This window comes from Saimiri boliviensis, chromosome 10 (genome assembly GCF_048565385.1).
Source record: "Saimiri boliviensis isolate mSaiBol1 chromosome 10, mSaiBol1.pri, whole genome shotgun sequence".
Lineage (NCBI taxonomy): Eukaryota > Metazoa > Chordata > Mammalia > Primates > Cebidae > Saimiri > Saimiri boliviensis.
Genome location: NC_133458.1, coordinates 73808546 through 73820746, shown reverse-complemented (window position 1 = coordinate 73820746; position 12201 = coordinate 73808546). Strand labels below are relative to the sequence as shown.

The following is a 12201-nucleotide window of genomic DNA, read 5'->3' as shown; positions in this document are numbered from 1 at the left end:
TCTCACCTTCCACATTTCAGCCTGAGGCAATGAGCAAGTGCTGAAATGCAAGAACAGCTCGTTTCTTTTTTTCCTTTAGAGTGAACCTCCTAGTACAGCTTTGTAAGTGTAAAATACATATCTCTTCTTAGAAATAAGTAGTGTGTTATAAATAATTACCTCTATTATTACATATGAGATGACAGAGAAACCTTGGGAAGGCGTGAACTCGAACAAGAAGGGAAAAGATTCCTTTTCTTGCAATCCAGCAAGAATAGCCCTTATGTCCTATTTCTCCATTAGCATTTATGTTATCCCTGTGTAGATGGAAGCCACAAGCTGGGGGTAGATAGCCAGCGTCAGACCTATAAACTGTCTGTGTCCAACTGGAGAATCCTGCTGGTTTAAAAGATTGAACTGAAATTGGTATGAATATAAATTCTAGAGAAATATAGAGGCTTCTGGTAGCAGTAGACGCCTCCTGAATTCAAAGAACAGACGCTATCTCTGCTTAGGGAGAAATCCACACCTGTATCTTTGTTTTGGGTCTTTCAATGTTCTTTTTGCCTTTGAGCTGCCAAACTTTGAGTAGGCAAAGTACCTGTATACTCATATGCTTTAGCTGCTGCAGCAATGATAGATGACATCTTTTTGCAACCATTTGGTACATTCATTCATTCATTCACTTTATGTATTAAACTTTTATTTTGAAATAATTTCAGATTTGCAAAAGAAGTTGCAAAGATAATACAAAGAATTCTTATACATCCTTTACCCAGGTTCTCTAAATGTTAATATTACCATGTTTGCTGTATCTAACACTTTGTGTGTATATGTATATGTATGTGTCATGTTATTTTTCTGAAACACCTGAGAGTAAAATACAGATATGGTGCCCATTTACCCCTAATGCACTAGTATTTTTGCTGCAGACAAGTACATTCTCTTATATAACACAGTAAATGATAAACATTAGAAAATTATCATTGATACAAAACTATTTTATGTATAGAACTTGCTTAAATTTTGCCAAGTGTTCAATTAGTTTGTTTTAATTTTTAAAAGAATTGTTTTATTCTTTAGTAAAGGATTATATATATGCGGTAAAATTTACCCTTTTTAGTGTATAGTTTTATGGGTTCCAGCAAACCTGTAGGAGGAGGCCTCTGATGGTCTGGGCCTGGTTTCCCGACCCTCTCTCTGCAAGTAGTAGGGCATCTCTAAAGATCTGGGCCCAGGATTCATTCTTGCAAGGTTTATGCAGTTTCCTTCAAAAGGAAACAGAATATGGTTTGAAAATTTGTATGGTCCCCAAATTTACATGTTGAAATCCTAACCCCCATGGCCATCATGTTAGGAAGTGGGGCCTTGGAGAGGTGATCAAGTCACCTGCTCCCAGGGATGAGGTGTCACTGTCACTGAGACATGTTAGTCTGTTTGTGCTTCCCTTCCCAGGCTGCTTCCCTCCCCAGGTTGATACCACAAGGAAAGCCTACTCCTGACCCTAGTCCTGGCCCTAGTCTTTCTCTTGAGCACTGGCAAACTCCCTGAGAAAAGTCTGTGAGTAGGTATGATTTCCCCTTGTGCCTGCAGCTCCCAGGGGTCCCATCCTCTCATGCTATCCCACACTCAGCCTTTGGCAACTTGTTAAAGATTTTAGCTGAATTCTTACCAGCTCGTATAACATGTGGCACCTCCACAAGGTAAGTGAATGTTCAAGCCTGTCTCTCCTTGGAGGATCTTGACTTTTCTTAGGTGCTGAATTGGCTGGTTGCTCTGCAACCATAGCTGTATGATAATTCAAGAAAAGCTGTGACTTGACAGATTAGTTCTCGTTTTTTGTTGTTGGGGTTTTAAGAATGAGAGTAGCATTTTTTCTACTTTTCTACACATTGAGCAGAAGCCAGATGTCCATTTTACATTTTATGATCATCTATAAATTTGATTTTTTTTCTTGCCACAGCTTACTGAGAAAACATTTGAAGGAAAAACCATTGTTTCCTGATGTATCAGTAATGCAAAAAAAAAAAATCAATGAAAATATTCAGGTAGATGTGTATTATTTTTGGAAATTTCTCTCCCAGAGAACAAGCAGTCATCTGAAAAATTTAAATGATCACATCTTTATCAGGACACATCTAATGTGGTGATATAGTGATTAACCAGTGTTTGAAATTTAGATTTAATTATACTTTCCAATAGGTTGTTTCCTGCAGTTGCTTCTGGCCCACACTCAAATTATTGTTTGTCATTTTCCTGAGACTTATACATTTTAAAGTATGATTGGATAACATTCACCTCTGCCAAGCTCAGATGTGGATTTATTTGCTAAAGGCTTTTAGCTAGATAGTCTACTCTGAAAGTTATAGGAAGTCTTTAAGTATTTTGAAGGGAAACTGGTGATTAAAAAGAAAACTAATTGCCTTTGTTATAGGGAAATCCAGCTACTTGGAACATCTATAGTGTTAACACTTGTATGGAAAATATTTATATTGTGAAGTCATGCAAAAGAAATTCCTGAACATTATCCTAACATGATAATTTGCTATTCTGAGATTGTTTTTTTCCCCTCAGGGAATGGCAATGAAGCCCCAATAGTTTTTAGCTGTTTTAGGAAATTGTGTCATTTCATGAAGGCAGCTAGTTAGTCATAAACATTTATTGGACACCTTCTGTATTGGCTGCTATAGGAATCTGAAATGTTGCAAAAGAAATAATTATTCTGAGTAAGTGTCAGAAAGGTATGGCATTATCTCTGGATCCACTTTGTCTAAACATGTAACTCCCAGTGATAATTCACCATCATACCACAGTCGCAGCTCCTCTGCTTATCACAGAGTTCTCTCCTTTGAGGTTGGGACAAAGCCAACCATGGATTTCCTCTTAGTGTTCTCCCATGAGCCTTTAATCTCCCTTATCCCTGGCCAACTGGACCCCCCAACTCAGGAACAATGGTCTGACACAGCTCCCCTGCAACTCAAACTTTCTACCAGGTACCTCATTGAATGAAAACGTCCTCATTCACCTCCACAAAAAACTAAGAAAACAAATTTATATCAAAGTGTACTTTACCAAGACATCTTTCTTAAGAAGATATCTTTCCTATAATATTTGTATGTGTTTTCCTTTTGATTTGAATAGAAGAAGATGGTATAACCTTGGGCAGGTATCTGCTTGCAGTCCTGCATATCACTCTGGGAGCTGGCTCCTAGTCTGTATGTAGGCAGACTCTGCTAACCTTCATGTTCAGGAGCAGGCTGCAGTGAGCATAATGAGAGGTTGATCTGTGCTGTCTCCACATTCCTGCCTATTCATCTTCATGACACTTGTGTTAGGAGTGCCATCTTTGGAAACAGGACAAATTTTTCTCTTCTCCTTTTTTTGATTGAATTTTCATCTTGTAATTCCAGTGTCAGCTTAATATTTAGAGCTTATTTAACTGGTACAAATACAAATCCCTATCCAGGGTTCTGAGGCTCTCAATGACATCAAGTTTCCTGGTAGGAAAAGATTGCAGTAGTCTCTCCTTATCCACAGAAGATATGTTCCAAGATTCTCAGTGAGTGCCTCCCTGGATAGTACCAAACCCTACATATACTATGTTTCTTTCTACATACACATACCTATAATAATGTTTAATTTAAAATGAGGCACAGTAGGAGATTAACAAGAACATAATAAAATAGAACAACTATAAGCAATATACTCTCATCAAAGTTATGTGAATGTGGTCTCTCTCAAAATATCTTATTGTACTATACTCACTTATTTTCCAACCACAGTTGACTGTAGGTAAGTTAAACCATGGGAAGAGAAAGTGCAGACAAAGGAGGATTACTGTATTCTCTCCTGACTTTAAACTGAATACAGAAGACCAATCATCCCTAATTGTTCTTTCTAAGAAACTAACAGAGGAAGCACTCCTTCTGGGTAAGCCTCCTTAGGTGGGCCTAAGACACTCACTATATAGTACAACACTGCTTACCCATTCCCAGTGGGCCCAGTATGTTACTGCTTAGGCTTGGCTCAAGAGATACCATGGTAAAAAGATGCTGAGTGAATTCAGTTCTCTGTAGTCTGACTACTGTAAATATGTTGTTTTAAGTCCTCTGGTGTTGAATTGGGAAGCCAATACTGTAATGCAAGACCTACAATCAGTTTAGAAACACATGTCAGAGAATAAAAAGAACCTTAGAGTTCAGTCAAGCCAATGTGCCACAAGAGGTTAGGGATGGGTGTGAGAAGAATCAAGCCCTTCTGATCCACCTGCCTCAGCCTCCCAAAGTGCTAGGATTACAGGTGTGAGCCACTGCACCCAGCCAATAACATGCGTTTTTTAATGTACCAGAAAATATCGAAAAATGTAAAGAAGATGAAACCCACCTTTACAGCTGAAATAGCAGCTATCTGTTAGGTGTGAACTGGTTGATATGTTCATAGCTTGAAATCAGCCATAGTAAAAGTAATTACACCACAGAAAGAGGGAAATGGCAGTTCAACTTCAGAAAATCAGTACTTGTGTTCATTTTATTTTGTATCATTTAATACAATATTTGTTTTGATGTAAGAGTTTCCTCCTAGGAATGTGTACTAGCGTGCAAAGGTATATAAAAGAATATTTATTAAAATATTATTTTAAATACAGAAATATTGGAAATAACCTAAGTGGCCATCAAAAGGCCAATGGATAAGTTGTATTCAGTTATTTAATGAAATACTATATAGCAGAGAGAAAAATCAACAAATTAGAACCTCATATATATGTGTATATATATATATATATATGTTTCAAATAGATAATGTTGAGTTTTTTTTTAAAGTTGAATGCATAAATATATCACTTATTGGAAATTTAAAATATTAAAAACTGACCGGGTGCAGTGGCTCATGCCTGTATTCCCAGCACTTTGGGAGATGAGGTGGGCAGATCACCTGAGGTCAGGAGATCGAGACCATCCTGGTGAAACTCCATCTCTACTAAAAATCCAAAGGTTAGCTGGGCATGGTGATACATACCTGTAATCCCAGCTACTCAGAATCCTAGAAGGCTGGGGCAGGAGAATCGCTTGAACCCGGGAGGCAGAGGTTTCAGTGAGCTGAGATCATACCACTGCACTCCAGCCTGGGTGACAGAGTGAGACTCTGTCTCAAAAAACCACAAAAAAACACACAAACAACAAAAAAATGACTTATTATTTTGGAATGTAGTTAAAGCATAAAAACATGAATGCAAATGATAAATATGATTTCAGATAGAGATTTCCTCTCTCAGGGAAATAGGATTGGGGATGGGTATCTAAGAGGTTTGAATTGTATCTATACTATTTTATTTTTTAACATGGTGGTAGACAGGTGTTTACTTTATTCTATATAATGTTTGTTCTGAAATATTTTATAAAAATTTAAAAAAGAATGGGCCCATTTGATTTAAAAAAGCTTAACAGCCAATCAACATGGTAAAGAAGGCTCAGAGATCTTGAGATGCTCAAAGTTACAATGAATCTCCAAGCAAACCTAGGTGGCCCCTTCCAGGAGGGCCTCATAAATCCCATCATGCCTCCTGGAGGAGTGGCTCTCGAGCTTTAGCATGCTTATGGCGCCTGTGATTCTCATTTAGTTGGTTTGAGGTTGGGCCTGGGAGATGGAATTTTTATCAAGCACACCAATGATCTTGGTAGGGGTGATCAGGATACCTTTGAAAACCACAGATCAATCCCCAGGAGTCCATGGTCCTTCAAGTCTTTTCCAGAGACTCATCACTAATAATTATCCAGAGTCAAATAAGAATTGAGTATAGGATCCAAGGAGCATTAGAACTGTGACTTTGTATACTTGCTAGTAATTGTTTCTGTTTCATGCTCAACGGTCATGAAACCCCTTGGAACCTGTGTGGTTTTGCTGGGGCAAGAAATAATGTTCAAGTATGATGGAGAAAGCTGCAAACAAGCCTTGAATATCCGCAAATTATCAGAGATGGAACTAATAGTGTAAAGGGAATTACATAAACAATAACTTTACATTAATTGTGAATAGATGCCATTATATACTCTTTTCCCCCATTACTAAAATAACATTTTTTATTTTCTTTCTTTTTTTTTGAGACCAAGATTCATTTTTGTTGCTCAGGCTGGAGTGCAGTGGTGCTATCTCAATTCACTGCAACCTCTGCTTCCTGGGTTCAAGCAATTATCTTGCCTCAGCCTGCTGAGTAGCTAGGACTACAGTTGTACACCACCATGCCAAGCTAATTTTTGTATTTTTAGTAGAGATGGGTTTTTGCCATGTTGGCCAGGCTGGTCTCAAACTCCTGACCTCCAGTGATCTGCCTGCCTTGGCCTCCCACAGTGCTGAGATTATAGGTGTGAGCCACTGTGCCCAGCCAATAACATGTGTTTTTTAACGTACCAGAAAATATGGAAAAATGTAAAGAAGAGGAAACCCACTTTTACTACCACAGCTGAAACAGCAGCTATCTGTTATGTGTAAACTAGTTGATGTGTTCATAGCTTGAAAAAGTCACAGTGAAAGTATTTACACCACGGAATAGGTAACTGGCATAAATCAGAGCTCTCACTCCTATCCTAGTCTTAGTTGTTAAACACTTGATAGCAAACCATTGAGCTATACACACAGACACACACGCATGTATGTATTTATATATATGTCTATATATCTATTTCCCCCCAATATTTAGATAATACTATAATGCAGCTTTAAACTGTAAGTGTGTTTCTGACCCAAAGAATATGCGAGCTATCCTAGGAAATTAATAGAACATCTCTTTCTCATATCCTGTGTAGGGGGAACAAGGACCACAAGGCTTTCCAGGGCCAAAGGGCACAATGGGCTATGGCCTCCCAGGCCAGAAGGTAAGTATTTCAGGATCTTAGAGAAATGCGTAGGCTTACGATCTCAGTAGCAAATGCGTAGGCTTACGATCTCAGTAGCTTAACTTTCGCTTTGGAAGAACCCTAACATATGTGTCATGCCTTCCCCTACAACTCTCAGAAGAAAAAAAATCCACTTGAAATTAAATTCTTATGCATTGCTTTTCCTACCTATAAATAGGTTTACTTTATAAAATGTCCTTTTCTTTGAGAGGTTGAGACAGGGGGATTGCTTGAGGCCAAAAGTTCAAGACCAGCTTGAGCAATATAGTGAGATCCCATCTCTACATTTAAAGAAAAAAAAACTCATTTTCTTTATTCTTAGAAGATAACTAATAAAGGAATAAATCCTACAACATACTATGTGGGAGATACCAGATAACTCAGGAACCTGGTAAATTGTGTAATAGTTGAATGTCCTGAAAGGTGAGCTGATTAGATGGTATTATATCTCAAGGTGTCTTCACTCTGAGACCTCTGGCTCATCATGAATTAGAGGATGGTATCTGATGACATATAAATAAATTACCCCCAATTTTTTTCCGAGCAGTGTATTTGTATGAACAAGAAGCAAAGGTCTTTAAGAGATACCAGTTGCAGATAAACAAAATTGCAGACCTTTTCTTACCTGGTTTTTATATTTACATTCTGAACCTATGATTTTACCTTATTTTAAAGGGAGAGCACGGAGACCAGGGTGATATAGGAAAGAAAGGCGATAAAGGAGAAATTGGAGAGCCTGGATCTCCAGGAATACAGGCAAGAAGTAGTTTTTAATGACTCATTATGATTTTATACTCTGTTTCCAACACATATTGACTTTTACTCTATTCCCAATAAGTAGGGTTTACAAGGACCTAAAGGAGACCTAGGACTTACAGTGAGTATCCATTCTAAGGGTAATTGTGAGTTTTGTGGTTGCAAAATTATTGCATTCATGCTTTAGCTTTAGAATTATGAATTTTTTAGATGCAGAATTCCAGTTGCTATTTAAATGAGCGCAACTACTACCAGCCCAGTGTTGACTTAGATGCATGAGGTAATTGAATCTGAATATGAGGGAATAAATAACACCAGAGGCCTTGTCCTGGTGAGTGTGTGTGATCACTCACCTCCGATCCTTGGTAGAAATTATCACACTGCTATTATCGGCAACAAGGAGGTGAGCTGTTTCAAAAAAACCAAATTACCAATGTCTTTATTTTATATGGCCCATCTCAATTTAGATTGAGGGCTCTTTTTTCCTGAACTAGTTCTTTTAGAAGTGTCCCGAGGTGAGCGGCAATCACAAAATTGGAATTACATCTATGTATTGATTCAATTATTCAGTAAGTATTTGTTGAGCATCTACAAACTTTTTCCTGTTCTTCTCCCCACCCATTAAGAACAGAAAACTGACTCTTGAAAGTCTCGTGAGTGGGAAGGCAAAGTCTAATTCTTCCTTTCTAATTTGAAGGCTGTGCATCTTATGGAGTTGAGGAAAAACAGGGATCTTTTTTTTTGTTCCTGTTGGACATTTCCAGGCGTCATGGTGTGGAGGACTGATTCGATGTACTGTGCTAGGAATGTTCAAGTGTGAGAGAGAGGGAGTTCAGGTGGTGAATGCAAGAGCTGAGAGCTGATCATATGACCAACAGAACTGCACGTGTGTTCTGTGGCCTGTCTGCCTTTTTCTCTTTGTTGTTCCCCACCACAAGTCTGACCCCTAAAGATGCCCCTAGTAGATGAAGTAGCTATATATGCAGTAATTTCTCCCCAAAAGTAGCAGGGGAGAGTGTATGTAAATGAGCAGAGGAATGTTCCCTGTATGTTTATACCTGCCCTACTGTCCCAACATGGGGAGTGGGATTGGTTTCCTTTCTCCATTCATTTATTCATCATTCATTTCACCAACCTTTATTAGATGTATCCAGTAAACCTTACTCTGGATCAGGCTCTGAAATAGGCACTGGGGGAATAGAGTGAGGCTACCTCTTGGGATTAAAGGAGCTCATAGCCTGGTGGAGAGAAAGACAACAAAGGATGCTCACCTACTGTGTGATAAATGCTATGATAGAAGAAGTGGTCTGGGGGTCCAGAGCAGACAAAATGGTATTTGATGGTGTTTGAGGGCAGGATAAGCTTTATCTATTGAGTGGAAGCTTTTCAACCAAGATACAGAGACCTTAGAAGTAGGGACATCATTCTGCTGACTTGGCTTTCTAGATGCTGGAAGAAGAGACTAGCAAGAAGAGAAGAGTGAAGGAAAAGAGAATTTAGTATGTGACAGGCTCTCTGTTAGGCTCCTCTATATCAGTACATGTTACCCAGTACTGCAGGGTGTTTTAGAGGCCCCTTCTCTGGAACTCTGGTCCTTCTCCAGCTGGACTTCTTCCTCTGGGTGAGAAGTCCTTGGGGCCAAAGGGCATGCGCATATGTCCCTCTGTGCCACACTCTAGATGCATGAAATTCCAGAATTCTCAGTTCAAATGGCCACAGGTTTAGAGAGCTGAAGCACAGGCCTTGATGCATGGGGCTAGCCAAGAGATGGCCAAACAGCAGATAGTTTCAGGGGATTTGGACAGAGCTTGGAAATGAGGACTGGCTTCACTGCATGAATGCTGGCCAAAGTCCCTTGCAGTGTAGGACTGGTGGGTTGTGATACAAGAAGAAGGAGGCAGGCCATAACCTTCTCTTACCTAAGATCTCACCTTTACTCTGCATGACAGCTCCATGAGGTAGACAGTATCTCACATCAAATGGAGACATATAATAAGGTTGATCATTATGCCCAAAGTCATCTAACTGGTACATAGTAGAGGCCTTATAGCTAGAGGTGGCCTGTCTGATACCAAATTCATGCTGCTTCCCCATGAAAGCTGTTCTTGGAAGGCCTCTTTCCTCTCCTCCCTCATCCTTTCCCTGATCAAATGTATCCCCCAAAGCTATCAATTGTGCAGATTCATTTCAGACTAACACACTCTTCTTTGAAGAGGTAAATGGCATTGACGGCATTAAATGTTTTAATATTTCTCATAAAATTACTTTAAAAGACTCTGTTTCTCCACCTTCCACTTCAGTGTTAGCATTTCCCAATGTCTAGCCTCTCAGTCTTCCCTGTCTTCAAACTCTCAGGGAATGCAGCCCCTAAAGGCAGGGAACATACAGTTTGAAAAGGCTAATTCAATAGCACAGTGAAAGCATATGGCAAATAAAAAAATTTGTATTTTTATATTTAAACAGAAAGAATATATTTGTCAAATGTGGGGTAGGGGAAACACACTGGTTTTAAAAAGGCTGAGAAGCCCTGCTCCAGGCATTCTTTTTTTAGTCCCTGTTTTAACAGCCATGTGTACGTTGGCATTTCTCAAATGTGTCTCTTGCTTAGACAGTTCTTCTAAGCACCAGATCTAATATCCTATTGCCTGTGGACATCTCTAGTTGGATGTCTTAGACACATGAGATTCAGCCAGACTCAAGCTGGGCTCAGTTGTCTTTATGAGCTCCTAACCTGCCCCTTTCCCACTCCCGCCTCTCTCAGAGTATGGCCCCCTCAGAATATGGCCCCACCATCATTTGCTTCCTCTTAGACTCCTTCTTTCCCTCATCCTTTCTTTCAGTTACTCACCAAGCCCCTTGTTCTCCCTCTAGAATGTCCTTGAAGGCCTGTTCTCCTCATCTATTACTTCTGATGGCTTTTTTTTTCTTTTTTTTTTTTTTTTGCCTGAATTATTTAGGAACCTCAAACCCCTCCTCTGGTTGCTATGATCATTTCTTTTAAAAGTCCCACCAGAGCTCTTCTCTGTCTAGGGATCAGGCGAGTTCCACTGCCCAGGATAAAGTTCACATTCTTCAACATGACACAAAGGTCTTCAAGAGTCCCTCTGTCTCCAACATTTCTTGTCATTGATTTGGCTATGTGCCCCGATTCCTAAGTTTACTCTGGTACTGTAATGCAGCGTGCTCTGAGAGAAGGCTGATCCTCTTACCTGAAGGCTCTCCCTTGCTGTCCCAACCTGGTCAGGGTCTGCCTCCTTGGACCACAATCCCATTCCCTTTCTCCTGCCCCAGGAATACCCAGCAGATAGAGATGGTTCCTTGGCTCTGCAGAGCACTTAAAAAAGTCTTCGTTTGTCTGCCTCTTCTGAGACTACAAATCCTTTGAGGGGTATAAATGTGATGCCTTCATCACTGGCACCAAGTAGCCAAGGTAGTTATTCAGTGATTTTAGTGGAAGGAATGAACTCTTCCAGTCACTTAAATGCAAAGAATATGAAGAAAAAATTATATATATATACATATATATATATATGTATATATATATGGTGACTTCAAACATCCTAAACCTGATTATGCCACAAAAGTATGTTGAAAAATTAAAATCCAACCTTGATACATGCATTGCTCCTGTAAGTCAATAAAAGATATTCCCACAGAAAAAGATAGGGCAAAGAACATACAAAGATATGCACAAGGGAATACTATTTGGAAACATGCATATGAAATAAAATGTAGCCTCATGAATAATTTAATAAACATAATTTAAAACAATGAGAAATTTTGCTCTACCAAGTGGCAAAGATGATATAATAATAGTCTCCAATATTGTGTGGCTAAAATAAAATGGGTTTTCTTATTGCTGCTGTTGAATCTGTCAGTTACTACAACTTTCCTGAAGTATAGTATGAGAGTGTGAATCACAGAGCCTTAAAGTGGCCATACATTCAATTTCAGTAATCAGGTTTTTCAGAATCCTTAATAATGTAGAAGATGAATTATAATATTGTATTAAGTGAAAAATTATAACCATACAAACTTGGTATTTTCTCCATTTATAAAAAATTAAACATAAATATATAAATACATATATCTCCCCATTCTAGATATACTTAATATAAATATACAAATACATGCATTTTGCCTTTCTATACATATTCTTGTTTCAGATTTGTAAAATGGCTTTTTAAATGTGGAAAAGCATGGCAAGGCCTAGAAAAAAAGATGACTGTTGACTCTCTCATTTTGAAGAATTGTGTTATATAACTCAGCACTGCAGTAGAAGTTCTTTTTAAATAGCCAGTCGGAATCATTAGCTTTTACTTAGTTTACAGCTTAAAAAGTTAAATTAAAATACTATGAATATTTCCCATATATTCTACTTTTAAGCCACGTTGCTGGCTTTATCACCTCTACCTTAATTCTGTCATTATAGACTTGTTCTTAAAATTTTTGCATTTGTACCTGTTAAATTGTTTTTTCTTAGACTGAGTCCACTGGTCCTTCCTGTTGAGATCTAGGCTTCTGTTAAACATCTCTTTTAGCTTCAAGTGTTTGGCCAATGTAGAATCCTGCCTTC

The 12201-nt window shown here is 38.7% G+C and overlaps 1 protein-coding gene across 12 annotated transcripts in view; it reads left to right on the top strand.

Annotated features, from left to right (window-relative positions):
- COL28A1 (collagen type XXVIII alpha 1 chain) overlaps positions 1-12201 on the top strand; it is a 191470-nt gene that overhangs the window by 162473 nt on the left and 16796 nt on the right. For all 12 annotated transcript variants that reach the window (XM_010345655.3, XM_074379483.1, XM_074379482.1 and 9 more), the window contains 3 exons: positions 6780-6848; positions 7545-7625; positions 7711-7746. In XM_010345655.3, coding sequence (XP_010343957.3) covers positions 6780-6848; positions 7545-7625; positions 7711-7746 — 186 coding nt within the window. The remainder of the gene's footprint in view (positions 1-6779; positions 6849-7544; positions 7626-7710; positions 7747-12201) is intronic.